Source organism: Kogia breviceps, chromosome 5 (assembly GCF_026419965.1).
Source record: "Kogia breviceps isolate mKogBre1 chromosome 5, mKogBre1 haplotype 1, whole genome shotgun sequence".
NCBI classification, from domain to species: domain Eukaryota; kingdom Metazoa; phylum Chordata; class Mammalia; order Artiodactyla; family Physeteridae; genus Kogia; species Kogia breviceps.
The window spans coordinates 101,458,341-101,473,430 of NC_081314.1; the positions used below are offsets into that span (position 1 = coordinate 101,458,341).

Genomic DNA, 15,090 nt, shown 5'->3' on the forward strand with positions numbered 1-15,090 from the left:
CTGGGCACGTCATAGGTACTCAATAAACATTTGCTGAATGAACGAATGAGCCAATGAGGAAGATAACCTGCTAGACTGGGAAAAGTAAGACAATTGCTGTGATATGGAAATCAAGGAAGAAGTTTTTCAAGGAGGGAAGAATTCAGTGAGATATTCCTGGTCTTTTTTAATTAGTAAAAAAGTGGCCACTGAATCTGTCTGGAAACAATAGAGAACTTATGTAAGCACAGATCACAGTTTTATCAAGCAGTACTCAAGCTGCACAGTTCGACATGGCAGCCACTAGCTACATGTGACTATTAAGCACTTGAAGTGTGGTTCGTGCAATGAAGAACTGAACTCAATGTTATTTAAGTTCAAAAACCGAAGCAGTTAGCTTTTGTTAAACACAATTCTGTCCTTTTGGTAGGATTGCATTTTACTTTAACAATTGAAAATTTAGCATTCGTATATTTTTTCTTAAAATGAAAAGGTTTATTTAGAGAGATACACACTCCATAGTGTGAGCTGTCTCAAAAGGCAAGAGGTGGCCCCAGGGCATGGGGTCATCTGGGAAAATGAGAGCGGTGCTAGGAGAAACATACTCCAGAGTATGGGCCATTTCAGAAGGCGAGAGTAGCCTAGTATTAAGATGTGCTATGACCATTAAAATACGACCAGATTTTTTTTTTTTTTTTTTGGTGGTATGCGGGCCTCTCACCGTTGTGGCCTCTCCCATTGCGGAACACAGGTTCCGGACACGCAGGCTCAGCGGCCATGGCTCACGGGCCCAGCCGCTCCGCGGCATGTGGGATCTTCCCTGACCGGGGCATGAACCCGTGTCTCCTGCATCGGCAGGCGGATTCTCAACCACTGTGCCACCAGGGAAGCCCACGACCAGATTTTGAATGCTTAGTTTGAAAAATTGAATATGAATGTAAAATCTCATTAGTTTTTAATAATGAATACAAATTGAAATAATAGTGTGGACATATGGGTTAAATATATTAAGTTCACCTTTTATCTTTAACATGGCTACTGGGAATTTTAAAAGTACATAGGTGGATTGCATTATATTTCTATTAACAGCAGTGGTGTAGAGGAAATGGAAACTGTGTTCTGAATACTTACTTGAAGGATCTGGCTTAGAAGTTGAACTGCGTAATATAGTAGGGATAATAGTAGCAAACAAAGACTTCTTTTAAAATTGTTTAATCATTAAAAGCTGGGAATTTGGTAGCATGTTTGAAAAGAGCAAAAGGAGAGAACTAGAAATGTTATTACATGAAAACATGTCGCTAATAGGTAAGAAGGGGAAGATGATTAGACTGTAGGAAACAAAAGTTACCTTCAAAGAGAAAGAATACTATAGAATAAATTATTGGGTGTTTAAGATAAAGAGAAAAGCTGTTACTTCCTAATTCACGCCCAGGAAATCAGACCATCTAGTTTGGAGAAACTGAAGCAGTATCCGAGGTTCTGCTAAATTACAAATTCAAAAAAATTTGTAAAATTAAAATCAGTATGAGCTCAAACTGCGGATGAGCTTGCCACTGTGATTCATCTACATGAGAGAAGCAGTCTTAGAAATCAGTTACCGCTTGGCTATTGCGAAGGAAAAAAATTAAGAAAAATTCTAGTCTTGCATCACTGAAACACCTTAGCATATTATTACACAGAAATACGGGGCTTCCCTGGTGGCGCAGTGGTTGAGAGTCCGCCTGCCGATGCAGGGGACACGGATTCGTGCCCCGGTCTGGGAGGATCCCACATGCCGTGGAGCGGCTGGGCCCGTGAGCCATGGCCGCTGAGCCTGCGTGTCTGGAGCCTGTGCTCCACAACGGGAGAGGCTACAACAGTGAGAGGCCCGCGTACCACACACACACAAAGAATGTATACCTCAAAGGGACACAATAACTTGCATATACCATATTAGAAATTCTATATATTTTGAATGTATAGTCTGAATTAGTTTATATTTACTTAGCACTTATGTGCCAGACACCATATTGTTTTATATGAGTCAAGAACCATTTCTAATCTCCTTTTTATAGATGAGGAAAACTGAAATTTCAAGAGATTAATCAATCTAGGCAATGTCAGAACCCGTAAGGGTGGAGCTGGAACCCAGAGAGCAGGGCGGGACACAGGAGACTTGTGAGGTGCACTAGGAGCCTTCTTTGCCTTCCTCTAGTGCCAATCCTGTCAGGCAATCCTAATCCCTTTTTCTTAACCACTATGCTATTTTACTTTCCATGTATCTCAAGCAGTTCAAGTATTAGCACCTTGCTACTCATTAGGGTCTTAAGAGTTGAAATTCATTCATAATGCACTTCTCATCAATTCTGAGTTTACAAGTCACCTTTTCAAGGCCTCTCCAGATCCCCTGAGTTTAGGTTAGGCATGTCGTGTTTTTGCATTGCATTTTGTACTCACCTTATTATAGAGGGCATAATTTATAGGTTAAAGTCAGACAGACCTTTTGAATTCTGAGACAATACTTAAAGGCTCAATTATTTTGAGTAAATTTTCCTTATCTATAAAAAAGGTGTTAATGATAGTACCTGAACTTAGTTGTTTAAATTCATGTAAACTGCATAGTAACTATTTGGCAGAGTAGGTACTTAGTATTTGGTAAAAGATTGAGTCCTGCTTTAAGAAATGTATTGGATAGCATACCTCATTCATGCTAATGTCCAACTCAGAAACCAGGTAGAAACATTTGGCCATACATTTCTATTTCCCATGTTTTCAAACATTTTAACGGTGCAAGAAGTCTACAATGAATATGGTTCCTAAGTTCATTTCTGTGTGCCTGGCTTCCTTCACAGAAAAGGGCATGGCCACTAGAGCTTCCTACCTCTCAAAGTTCACCACTAGAAAGGAATTAACACAGGCTATCTTGAGAAGTCCAAAAATCCTGTAAAAGGATAAAAGGATTCTGACTGGCCTGTCTTAAAGTCAGATGCCCACCTCAAAGCTTGAGTCTGTTTTTTTAAAAATTTTATTTATTTATTTTTGGCTGCATTGGGTCTTCGTTGCTGCATGGTTTCTCTAGTTGCAGTGAGCGGGAGTACTCTTCATTGCGGTGCATGGGCTTCTCATTGCAGTGGCTTCTCTTGTCGAGGAGCACGGGCTCTAGGCACACGGGCTTCAATAGTTGTGGCTTGCAGGCTCTAGAGCACAGGCTCAGTAGTTGTGGTGCACGGGCTGAGGTGCTCTGCACCATGTGGGATCTTCCTGGACCAGGGCTTGAACCCATATCTCCTGCATTGGCAGGCGGATTCTTAACCACTGCGCCACCAGGGAAGCCCTGAGTGAGGTGTCTTTTTTGAGACAATCAGTTGTGGCCAGGGGAGCAAAGTGTGTAAAAATATGGCAGCTTCCATTCAAATCACATGGCTGGAAAAAAGGAAGTATTTCCTTGAAAAGAAAAGCCATCTACACTACAACAGGGAAGTGCTGTAGTAACACTCTTCAAATAAACCCTTTTCTTCTAAGAGGACAAGAAATGAGCTTTATCCCCACGAACCCATTTTTCATTATACAGCCCAACCTCATGACATGCCAAGGGATGTCTTAACTTTTTGTTTAACCAAGACTCAGTTAAACGATATACCTTAGTGCCTATGACATGCCCAGCACTGTACCAAATGTTAAATAAGTGAACCACCACCTGAAGTTTCATCAATTTTCGATGAAAGGGTAGTTGTTGACATGGCTAAAAGAACATTTAAGAAGGAAAATGCAGTCTGAGACTCAAAAGTAGTCATAAAAAAGCCACACCAATGGTACAATTATTTTACTGGGCTCAAACAAACATGGACAACTCTTTTTACTTTCTAAGATTGTTTCTTTTTACAGTAAATAAAATATATTTCCAAAGTTTTATAGATATTTAATTGGAGAAAGATAATACTTCAGTTAGTTTGGAAAGACAACCTTTAAAAGAATGAGCAAGTGAATTCCATTCAGGATGAAAGAGACTAACAGAACTGTATTCCGAAGTGGTGGTGGTGGGATGAATTGGGAGATTGGGATTGACATTTATACACTAATACGTATAAAATGGATAACTAGTAAGAACCTGCTGTATAAAAAATAAAATTCAAAAAAAAGAAAAAAAACAGGAGTGAGTATTACCTGTGCTATTTCAGCAGAGGCTTCCTAAAAATTTCAGCTGATTTTGGAAAAAAAAAAAAAAACCCGTAATCCTAATCCATTTACTTTTTAAGCTATCAAATATTCTAATTCAAGCTACCTTTTCTGTGTCTATGTACAGAGCCTCTTGCAAATGAGTTAAAAGTCTTTGACTTCATTCTGTTGAAAAACTCTTGAGAATGCTGAGAAATCTCCAGATAACCAGTATGTTTTCTCCTAGGAACAAACTTCAGAGCCTCTTCCCAACTACCAGTGTTTTTCAGACATAACAAAATACGTATCATTTGATCTAAGGTGAGATTTTTGGTGCCACTGTCCCACTGCAAATATTTATCTAATGGAAGGCATTCTGTTGCTAGCTTCAGCCGTTTTGCTTTGGCTAGGGATGTGCCTGGCTGCATATTCTTATCAACAAAAGATCCCACTACATAAATTTTGTCATGCTTGAAAGTAGTCATAACATTGGGAGAATCTGCAGTTAAATATATAATACTGTCCTTTGGAAATAAATCTACATGAGACTTTTCTGTTGCTGTTAAAAGCAATTTGTTCCACTTTTCTCCATAACGTTTAACTAACTCTCTATAGTAGGCACCACCTGTTTTAAGACTGCAGAAATAAATATGGAAAGGATCAACATTTCTTCTGTTCCATCCTTCACTTTCTAAAAGTTGGGAAACAGCATTCTGCAGTTCTTTTGGTTTCATATAGTCATCATAAGCCATGTCAAAAACCAAAGGTTGTCCAAACTGCATGGCCTGGGCACCCTTCCAGCCCATTGCAATGTCCATATTCCTATCCCAAAGTCGTAGAAACAGAAAGTTTTGCTGTTTATCTTCCTTAGTGGTTTCTGGTAGCTGATCTTTTTTTACTTGTTCTTTTGCTGCTATTTTCATTTCCTTTTTTATTTGCTTGGCTTTTTTCATTTTTTCCTTAACATATAAATATTTTAAATATTTTCTTTTTGACGATTTAGAAACACATTCCATAACGGTTTTGAGCTCTTCTTCACTGATGTCTTCTGGTACTTCTCTGCGAAGCAATCTCCACATCTCAATTAATTCTCTGGTGGCAGCTAGAGGATCTTCATCCTTGTTACTTGAGACTGTTGAAACATCCTCTTCTTGCACACTAGATTTCATTGTAATTTTCCACCTATCCAACTCCAGCTCTTCAGGTGATGTACTCTCCTTATTAGGATAGGACACAGCTGGTATTTTGGAAGACGTGTATCTCTGCAGAGTTGTTGAATATAAAACCTTTCTCTTCCTATGAAGGGTAAATGGCACCAAAACTCTGGCAAAAGGTCTTAAGAAGGTGATACTGACGCTCATTTTGAGGAAAACAGGCCTGTAAGAAAAGCCCTATAATAAAAGAAAAATGTAATGAAAAGTTAAAAACCTCTCAAATAACTGTGCAAGTATAACTTTGAGATACCAAAATGCAATTGATTTCTGAAACATAAAGTGGAATCTTAGTCCAACTTATTTTTGCACCATTAATTTTTCTTAGACTCCTGTGGCCTAGAGGCTGTCATCATTCACTAGGCAAACAGTTTAAAACTTATTTGGGTTCTTATTTTAGATATGAACTTCACTATTGTTTTAGGCAAAAGGTAGATACCTTGAAGATCCTTTTCATATTTGTATCTAGGGACCCAGAAGATCAATGTTACTGTATAACAAAGTTATGTACCACTATATGGCTGAGATTATGGTGTTGTATTCTTCTCCACTTTCTACTAAGCCCAGATACAGACCCAAACACAAGATCCTTAACAAGCAATACATGAAGACAAAGGGCAGAAAAGTTACAGAAAATGGCAACTAGTAAAAAGCACTTAGCAGCTGCTGTACCAATGCCCTTATATGTTTTCAAAACAGAAATATAGAGAGATCTACTGATTAAAAAAAATAAAACCTCCCTTCTCCAATTTAGACTTTACAGCAAATAATGTTATTGCCAAACAAAATATCCAAAATTAGGGCAAATATATATAAGCTCCACAATTTCATCCTAAAGGTCTGGATGTCCACAAAACAATGAAGGTGCTTAAAGATGTGAAACTAGTGCTGGACTTGAAGCAAAAAAAGGAATTCAACTTTTCACAAAATGCAACTAAAATACTTGAAAAGTTCCTTCTTCCCTTGGCTTCATTTAACGACGCTGCATGCTCCTGGGTCTCTGACCTGTGCAGTGATGCTCAGATCCATTCTCCCCACACCCCCAACACACACAAGGTGGATGTGCTTCTGAGTTCTGTCCTTAGCCCTTTTTTCAATCTAAACATTTTCCCTATGAACTCTGATCTACCTCCTTGACTTTGATCACCATGTATCAGATGACACTTCAAATGCAACAAACTGAAATCTGTCTCCCCTCCCTTCCCAATCTGCTTCTCCTTCTGCATTATTTCAGGGAGGGACACTACTATCCATCCATTTGCTGAAGGCAGAAACTGGGAGTCATTTCATAATTGTCCCCTCTCACACTCTCCATTCCTAATTTGAGTTATATTCATTTCGTTTCTAAATACTTCTCTAATCCAGTCACTTCTCTTCAAACTCATTTTCTTATCTTTTTTTTTCCTGTTTTGGAGGCCCCCCGCAGCTTTTAGGATCTTAATTCCCCGACCATTGATGGAACCCGGGCCTCTGTAGTGAGAGCATGGAGTCCCAACCACTGGGCCGCCAGGGAATTCCCTCAACCTCATTTTCTTAATTGTATCTCCTGGCCTCTAGATTTGCTCTCCCTCATCTCTAAGCCACTTGGAGCTAATGCAGATCTGATCAATACACTCACATCATCCTCAATGTGTATTTTTAAACTCACTGCTGCCAGGTTAAAGTCTAAACATATATATGGCTTATAAAGTTTTTTCACAAAATCACCATTTGCTTACCTCTTCAGCTACATCTCTAGCTATCTGTCACCTCAAACTTTAGATCACGTATTCCTATTAGTTCTTTTAGCACCCTGTACTTCTGCACCATAGTGCTTGTAACACTGCACTGTAATTGCCTGGCTACTTATTAGCCCCACTTTGTGGTACACTCTATCAGGACAAGGAGTATATTTATAGTAACATCGAACCCAATGTTTGGTAGTATATAGTTCACATTTATCATTCAAGTAGTTTTCGATTAAATGCTCCGGGTCAATGCTTCTCACATTTAAAACACGTTCAGACACCTTTTAAAGAAAATACAATTTCCTTTAGACTCCTCGAAATATTTAACCGTGAGTTCTCAGCCCCAATACGAGAAACACTGATTTCGGATAAAGTCTTTTGAGTTTTGTCTTTGTAACTGGCAAATACTTTCAGGATATCAAAGAAACAAAACCCCCAAATATTTAAAAAGGGGAACAAGGATATCATTTTGGGAAACACTGCTCTCGTCCCAGATATTATACTTTATTAAATCACTGGGCTTAGTCTTATCTGTGGGCCTTCTTAGCGCACAAGCTCCAGTATGCGTATGTTAGGTCTCCCGCGTCCTCCCACTTCACCACACACACTGGAAGACAAGAAACCCGCCCTACCAGGAGTGCAAAGACAGTGGCTCACCGCCGGTGCAAACCACAAGGAACCCCAGAGGACGCAGGATTCTGCCGGGAAAGGGTGCCCAAGGATCCGCGCTGCACCTAACCGCCAGCTTACTTATCACTCTACACTGTATCCTTCGTTGACCAGAGAACCGCAGCCGGAAGTCCCGGCTCTCCTTCCGGCGCTGCCATATGACGTCACGCCAAAGGGGCAAACCTGCCTGCCTGGAAAGCAGCACTGTCGTGCAACACAGGGTGAAAAACATCTACTAGGGGGTTTCCCTGGTGGCGCAGTGGTTGAGAATTGGCCTGCTAATGTTGCGGACAAGGGTTCGAGCCCTGGTTGGGAGGATCTCACATGCCGCGGAGCAACTGGGTCCGTGAGCCACAACTGCTGAGCCTGCGCGTCTGGAGCCTGTGCTCCGCAACAGCAGAGGCCGCGATAGTGAGAGGCCCGCGCACCGCGATGAAGAGCGGCCCCCGCTTGCCAAAACGAGAGAAAGCCCTCGCACAGAAACGAAGACCCAACACAGCAAAGATAAATAAATTAAAATTTATTTAAAAAAAGAAAAACCCCAGAAACCATCCACTGACAGTAGCAATACAAAGACCATTGAGACCACATTGTGAGGTTTGGGGGCTGAAGCCAGGTGAGAGTGGGTAAGGGATGAGTGGAATATGAGAAAACGGAGTCATCAAGGTTAAACTTTTCTCCCGTTGCAGAGCACAGGCTCCGGACGTGCAGGCTCAGCGGCCATGGCTCACGGGTCCAGCCGCTCCGCGGCATGTGGGATTCTTCCTGGACCGGGGCACGAACCCGTGTCCCCTTAATCGGCAGATGGACTTTCAACCACTGCACCACCAGGGAAGACCGCAAGGTTAAACGTTTTTATGAATCTTGGCAGAGGCAATATTCGGTAGGCTCAGCCTGCGGTGTGGTGTCCAGGAAAGTTTTGTTATTTTTACTGTGTCTGGGAGAGACTTGGCCAGCTGATAGGGTTGTTAGCAAGGGAATAAGGAAAGAAAGGATGAGAGGGTGAACTTCCTCAGAAGATTGAAAGAGATGGGATTCAGAGGACAGATGGAGGGAACTGGTCTTGGGTAGGAGGAGGAAATACCACTTCCTTTGTAACAGGAAGAAGGGAAGAAACTTAGGTGGAGATGGAAGCCAGTTTGTAGATATGGCACTTGTAATTTGAGAGTTCCCATTTCTGTGAAAGAGGTAGTCTGCTGAGATTCTCTGGAGAGTGAAGAATGGGAGAAGGTTTGAAATTGTTATGAAGAGTGAATGTGACATAGTGATGGAGAAGTGTTTCACATATTGCAGTATAGGGAAGTCATTCTGGCTTATACGTGGTTCTGCCTGAACTTTGTGTGAACTAAAATACAGCCTGACTTATGGCCTGTCAAACACATATACAGCACATCTACTTTAACCATTAAGATAAAGAATGTCCTCTTCGAAGATAAGGATAAATAGCTCTCTTCCTATGGCATCCATTAACACTTTGTTGAAGATAAGGTTCCCTTCCCAGACACCAGGATTATGCTGTCTCATTGAATACATACTAATCTGTCTCTTTTGAAACCTTGAAGGAATGTACCCCTGTCATGTTTGATGTATGTTCTTTGTTTTAATAATAACGTTTGAAACTGTGCTGAAAACCATGCTTCAATGGAGCAGATCCTTGGAGCTACTGAGAGGCTGCCTCCCAGGCTATAGTCCTCAGTTTGGTTCTAATAAAACTCTTTTCTATTCCTTATTATAGTTTGATTGTTGATTATTTGTGTCAACAATAGAAGCAGAAAGTAGAATTGTGTTTACCAGGGGCTAGGAGGGTGGTGGTGAAAACAAGGGGTTGTTTAGTGAGTATAAGAGTTTCAGTTTTGCAAGGTGAAAAAGTTCTGGAAATCTGTTGCACAACAGCACGAATATACTTAACAGTACTGAGCTTAAAAATTGTTAAGATGGTAAACTTATGTGTTTCTTAAAATCACAATTAAAGGGCTTCCCTGGTGGCGCAGTGGTTGAGAGTCCGCCTGCCCATGCAGGGCAGACAGGTTCGTGCCCCGGTCCGGGAAGATACCATGTGCTGCAGAGCGGCTGGGCCCGTGTGCCGTGGCTGCTAAGCCTGCGCGTCCGGAGCCTGTGCTCCGCAACGGGAGAGGCCACAGCAGTGAGAGGCCCGCGTACCAAAAGGAAAAAAGGAGATGAGAAACAGGTTAGTAGGTGTAACTGAGTAAGCAAACTGAACTGATAGGACATTGCAGAAGAGTCAGGTATCATCTGCTTTTGTTAATGTTGTGGTGGAGCAATATGTATTTGGTAATGCCAAGATTCAGGCCATGACCACAAGAGTGTGTGGCAGGACTACAGTGGGATGGGTCATGAGAGATCATCTAGGAATCACAGTCAGGGTATAATTATGGTATTGTTTTTGCTTCAAAACTCAATTTTGTACTCAGTATTTAGTAGCATTTAAAGTTTCTCTTTTCCTTTTGGTGTAGGCATATCTGTCTTATGGTTTGCTAAAATTAGGGAGGCCACTTCTTTCTGGGCCAGACACTATTTTGATTTTTAAAAATTTAATGAGATGAAAGTTTTAGGACACTTAAAAGTCAGAAGCCAAACAAAAGAATTTTCTGTCCTTTCATGCCTTGCAAAATTCATCGCTATGCAATACCTTGGCCACTCCTCTCTCAGCCTGAAGATGGTGTCTTCTATTATCTAACTGTTCTATGATTTAGGAACTGGGATGTATTATTTGGGAAATACAGCTAAAAACAAGATCTCTCCCAACTCAGAAATCCTCTCCACAAAGGTAGTAGAGAAAGAAAACACTTTTGAATAAGCATTAAACCAGAATGTGGTGGGCATCACAGGCAATCTGTGGAAGAGATTGTGAAGACAGAAAGGGGAATCTCACCCCCTTATATAGCCAGATACACTCCATCACATATGTGTTTACAAAGTAAACAATAAATAGTCCTCAAGTAAGAGAACCTGAGAGCATATTTGTCATGCATAGTTCATCCTAACTTTACCACGGTAATTGGGGCGTTCACTTTTGTTAGTTAATTGGCTTTATCCAGAGAAAAAACAAACTTCTCATCTTTCTGAAAGGACATAGGTTTGCTAACTGGAGAAGGGCATCCACCAAAGTTAGGCTCATGCCCTCTCACAAGAACTGTGAGATAGGGGAGCTATCTTCCTTGATCTTTGCATTTCAAAAAGATGGCTTCCGGGCTTCTCTGGTGGAGCAGTGTTTAAGAATCCGCCTGCCAATGCAGGGGACATGGGTTCGAGCCCTGGTCCGGGAAGATCCCACATGCCGCGGAGCAACTAAGCCCGTGCGCCACAACTACTGAGCCTGTGCTTTAGAGCCCGTGAGCCACAACTACTGAGCCCGCGTGCCACAACTACTGAAGCCCATGCGCCTAGGGCCTGTGCTCTGCAACAAGAGAAGCCACCGCAATGAAAAGCCCATGCACTGAGATGAAGAGTAGCCCCTGCTCTCTGCAACTAGAGAAAAGCCCTCGCGCAGCAATGAAGACCCAACGCAGCCAAAAATAAATAAATAAATTTTTTAAAAATTAAAAAAAAAATCAGTAGCCCTGAAAAAATTATATATATATATATATATGTATATATATATATAAATGGCTTCCAGGTTCTTGATGAAACATTCCTGAGTGGTGAGATTGGCAGGAGGCTTATTTAGCCATTATAATTTAGCCATTATAAATATTTACATACATTTGAAAAGGATGAAGAAATTAATTCTGAAAGAAAAGGGAGAGGGGGAGAAACGCCTTCCTTTATTTTCAACAAGGAGAATTACATCTCTTATTTTTAATTTGTATTTGCCCTTAAATTATGTGGTAGAAACAAAGTATTGGTCTTGAAAGGTAAGTGAGACACACCACTTCCTTTCCTACAGGAGGGAAAGACAAATGTGTCAGTGCACTTGGATCTTTGGGACCATAAAACATGAACCAGTCAACAAACCCCTTTTGTTGCTTTCCTCAGGGGAGGAACTTTGGTCCAGATGATAATCCAGATGATAATCCATCATAACTTTTACCTCACATGAGATAGACTTAACGTTATTACCTCCCTGGCCACCCCTAATCTTCCTAACAGTGGTTCACAAAGTGTGATCCCCAGACCAGCAGCATCAGTATCGTCTAGCAACTAGTTAAAAGGCAAATTTTGGGGCCCCATCTACCAATTCTATTGAATCAGAAACTTTGGCAGTGATACCTAGCAGTCTTTAAGACCTCCAGGTTATCCTGATGTACTTTAAAGTTAGAGAACTGCTGCTTTTGAAGAAGCATTGAAAAGAAAGTAAGAGAATTTCTTGCTGTCTTCTTTAACAGAGACTTCCCACAGCGAATTCACAATATGTTCTCTTTTTCTTTGTTAAAATTTAATATGTTTAGTATAATATTGGGTAGTGACACACAAATCTTGGTGTACTTCACTTACAATGATCATAGCCTATTACCTCTATTTTCCACAAGAAGGGGAAAAGTTATCACATACTGATGTCAGAAAGTCTTAGGATTTTCCTGCAGTCCTCCCTTATCAGTCTTTTCTCTATCAGGACACATCTCTGGTCTGCAGCTTATAGCCAAAAATCTGGAGATATCCGTTTTTGACTTCAAGCTGCTAAAATAGAGCAACATCGGAAGTCAGAGTAAGGGAATATTTTAGGGTGACCCTAGGAGAGAAAATTAAAATAAACTTAATTTTCAACACAAGTGTTTGTGGCAAAAATTCTGATGTCTTGCAGAGAAAGAGGAAACCAGTGCTCGCTTCGGCAGCACATATACTAAAATTGGAAAGAGGAAACCAGTTTCTAAATACACAGCTGTTTATCAAAACAAGAAAAACTTTAAAATAGAATAAATATGCTCCCAGACCAAGATAATCTTATAAGCAACAATTGAGTTGAGCTGCTATACCGTTAATTTCAGTTGGCATCATTTCTGATGTGGTAGTCTAAAATATGTCTCCAAATTCTTTGCCACTCTCTCACGAGATGGAGTCTAATTCCTCTTCCCTTGAACTTAGTGACTCATGTCTAAGAAATAGGAAAAAAGTAGACCAGTATTCAACTTCAGAGAGTAGGTCATAAAAGGCAGTGTAGTTTCTGGCTTGCTTATTCACCTGGATGATTCATCCTGTGGGAAGCTAGCTGCCATGTTGTGAGGACATTCAAGTAACAAAGACTCTCCCTGACCAGACTTTAGTTAGGCTCTTCTGAGCCCTCTCCTGGGCTCTTCCTTGAAGAGCCTCTTCCCTGAACTAAGTTCAAGGGAAGAGGAGTCATTTATTTTTATTTTTATTTTTTATTTTTGGCTGCACCTCATGGCTTTTGGGATCTTAGTTCCTCCACCAGGGATTGATCCCAGGCCTGAGGCAGTGAAAGCGCCAAGTCCTATCCACTAGACTGCCAGGGGATTCCCCCTGGGAGTCATTTAAAATCTGCATATCCTGATTTACAATTCAGAGCTTTTTGTTTTTTTTTTTCATGCCACTCAAGACATGGTGCAGAAAGATAAATTTGAGATACTATGTCTAGACTGTTAAGGAATTGTCATAGTCTGTTCGGGCTGCTACAACAGAGTATCATAGACTGGGAGGCTTAGACAACAAATATTCATTTCTCACAGTTCTGGACACTGGGAAGTCCATGATTAAGGCACCAGAAGATTCAGTATCTAGTGAAGGCCTGCCTCCTGCTTCATAGATGGCTTTGTTCTCACTGTGTCTCACATTGTAGAAGGGAGCTTTCTGGGGTTTCTTTCATAAAAGTACTAATCCCATTCGTGAGGGCTCTACCCTCATGACCTAATCACCTCCCAAATACCCCATCTCCTAATACCATCACATTGGGGATTAAGATTTCACCATGAATTTTGAGGTGGTTTTTTTTTTTTTTTTTTTTTTTTTGTCTTCGTGGGCAGAAGAACCAACCTGCAAGTGGAGCCTGGAGAGAGGACAATTTTTTGCGGTACGCGGGCCTCTCACTGTCGTGGCCTCTCCCGTTGCGGAGCACAGGCTCCGGACGTGCAGGCTCAGTGGCCATGGCTCACGGGCCCAGCGGCTCCGCGGCACGTGGGATTTTCCCGGACCGGGGCTCGAACCCGTGTCCCCTGCATCGGCAGGCGGACTCTCAACCACTGCGCCACCAGGGAAGCCCCACCATGAATTTTGGAGGGACACAAACATTCAGTCCATAACAGGAATTATAGTGTATACTAAGTTAAAAAAACACTAGGAGGGACTTCCCTGATGGTCCAGTGGTTGAGAATCCACGCTTCCACTGCAAGGGGCACGGGTTTGATCCCCGGTTGGGGAACTAAGATCCCGCATGCCGCACGGAGCAGACAAAAACCAAACAAAAAACAAAACCCCCCCAAACTAGGAATAAGAACACTAGGAAGACACTAGAAAGAGCTATGTACAGAAAAATTTGTACATCCTATTAGATATGGCAGAGTCAGTTTTTCAAATGTAACATCTATAAGATGTTATGGAAAAGCCCAGACAGACTTCTTGGCCAACTCAATATTCTACATAGAGACGCAACAACGATTTATTGTATGGCACAGGGAATTATATTCAATATCTTGTAATAACCTATAATGGAATATAATCCTCAAAAAACCTGAATCACTTTACTGTATACCTAATACTAACACAATGCTGTAAATCAGCTACACTTCAATTGAAAAAAAGTATTAAGCATTTCTCAAACTACTGCCAAAATTATTTTGGTCTCCTGGCTTCCAAGCTTGTTCTCCTTCTAATCTATTCTCTAAACTGCAATCGGGATATTCTTTATAAAATGTAAATCTGATAATATTCTCCTGTCTAAAACCATCCTCTGGCTTCCATTGTCATTAGAATAAAGTAAAAAAAATTTTTTTTTAAATTTATTTATTTTTGGCTGTGTTGGGTCTTTGTTGCTGCACGGGCTTTCTCTAGTTGCCATGAGCAGGGGCTACTCTTCGTTGTGGTGCGTGGGCTTCTTATTGCTGTGGCTTCTCCTGTTGTAGAGCACGGGATCTAGGCACACGGGCTTCAGTAGTTGTGGCAGGCGGGCTAAGTAGTTGTGGCTTGTGGGCTCTAGAGCGCAGGCTCAGTAGTTGTGGTGCACGGGCTTAGTTGCTCCACGGCATGTGGGATCTTCCCAGACCAGGGCTTGAAGCCGTGTACCCTGCATTGGCAGGCAGATTCTTAACCACTGCGCCACCAGGGAAGTCCTAAAGTAAAAATTCTTAACATGGACATTGCAGCCTTGAGTAAGCTGCCTGTTTATTTATCTAACTTAACTTTGCAGCTACTGACAAAACCTCTCTCCTTTACCAAATCAGAGTCTGGCTCCTCTGAGC

General features: G+C 41.4%; 1 protein-coding gene across 2 annotated transcripts; it reads right to left on the minus strand.

Annotated features, from left to right (window-relative positions):
- Positions 1 to 2,969: 2,969 nt before the first annotated feature.
- TRMT10C (tRNA methyltransferase 10C, mitochondrial RNase P subunit) lies at positions 2,970 to 7,867 on the minus strand. 2 transcript variants are annotated; one of them, XM_059064680.2, is made up of 2 exons: positions 7,684 to 7,867; positions 2,970 to 5,504 (listed from the first exon to the last, which is right to left on the minus strand). In XM_059064680.2, the coding sequence occupies exon 2, from the start codon at positions 5,472 to 5,474 to the stop codon at positions 4,227 to 4,229; it is 1,248 nt and encodes a 415-aa protein (XP_058920663.1). In that variant the 5' UTR covers positions 5,475 to 5,504; positions 7,684 to 7,867; the 3' UTR covers positions 2,970 to 4,226. The 2 variants fall into 2 exon arrangements, with proteins under 2 accessions (XP_058920663.1, XP_066890833.1); XM_067034732.1 differs by having other exon boundaries at positions 7,709 to 7,853.
- Between the last annotated feature and the right edge of the window lie 7,223 nt (positions 7,868 to 15,090).

Coding starts and splice junctions, on each gene's coding strand:
- TRMT10C (XM_059064680.2), bottom strand. CDS start 5,474: ATGAGCGTCAGTATCACCTTCTTAAGACCTTTTGCCAGAGTTTTGGTG.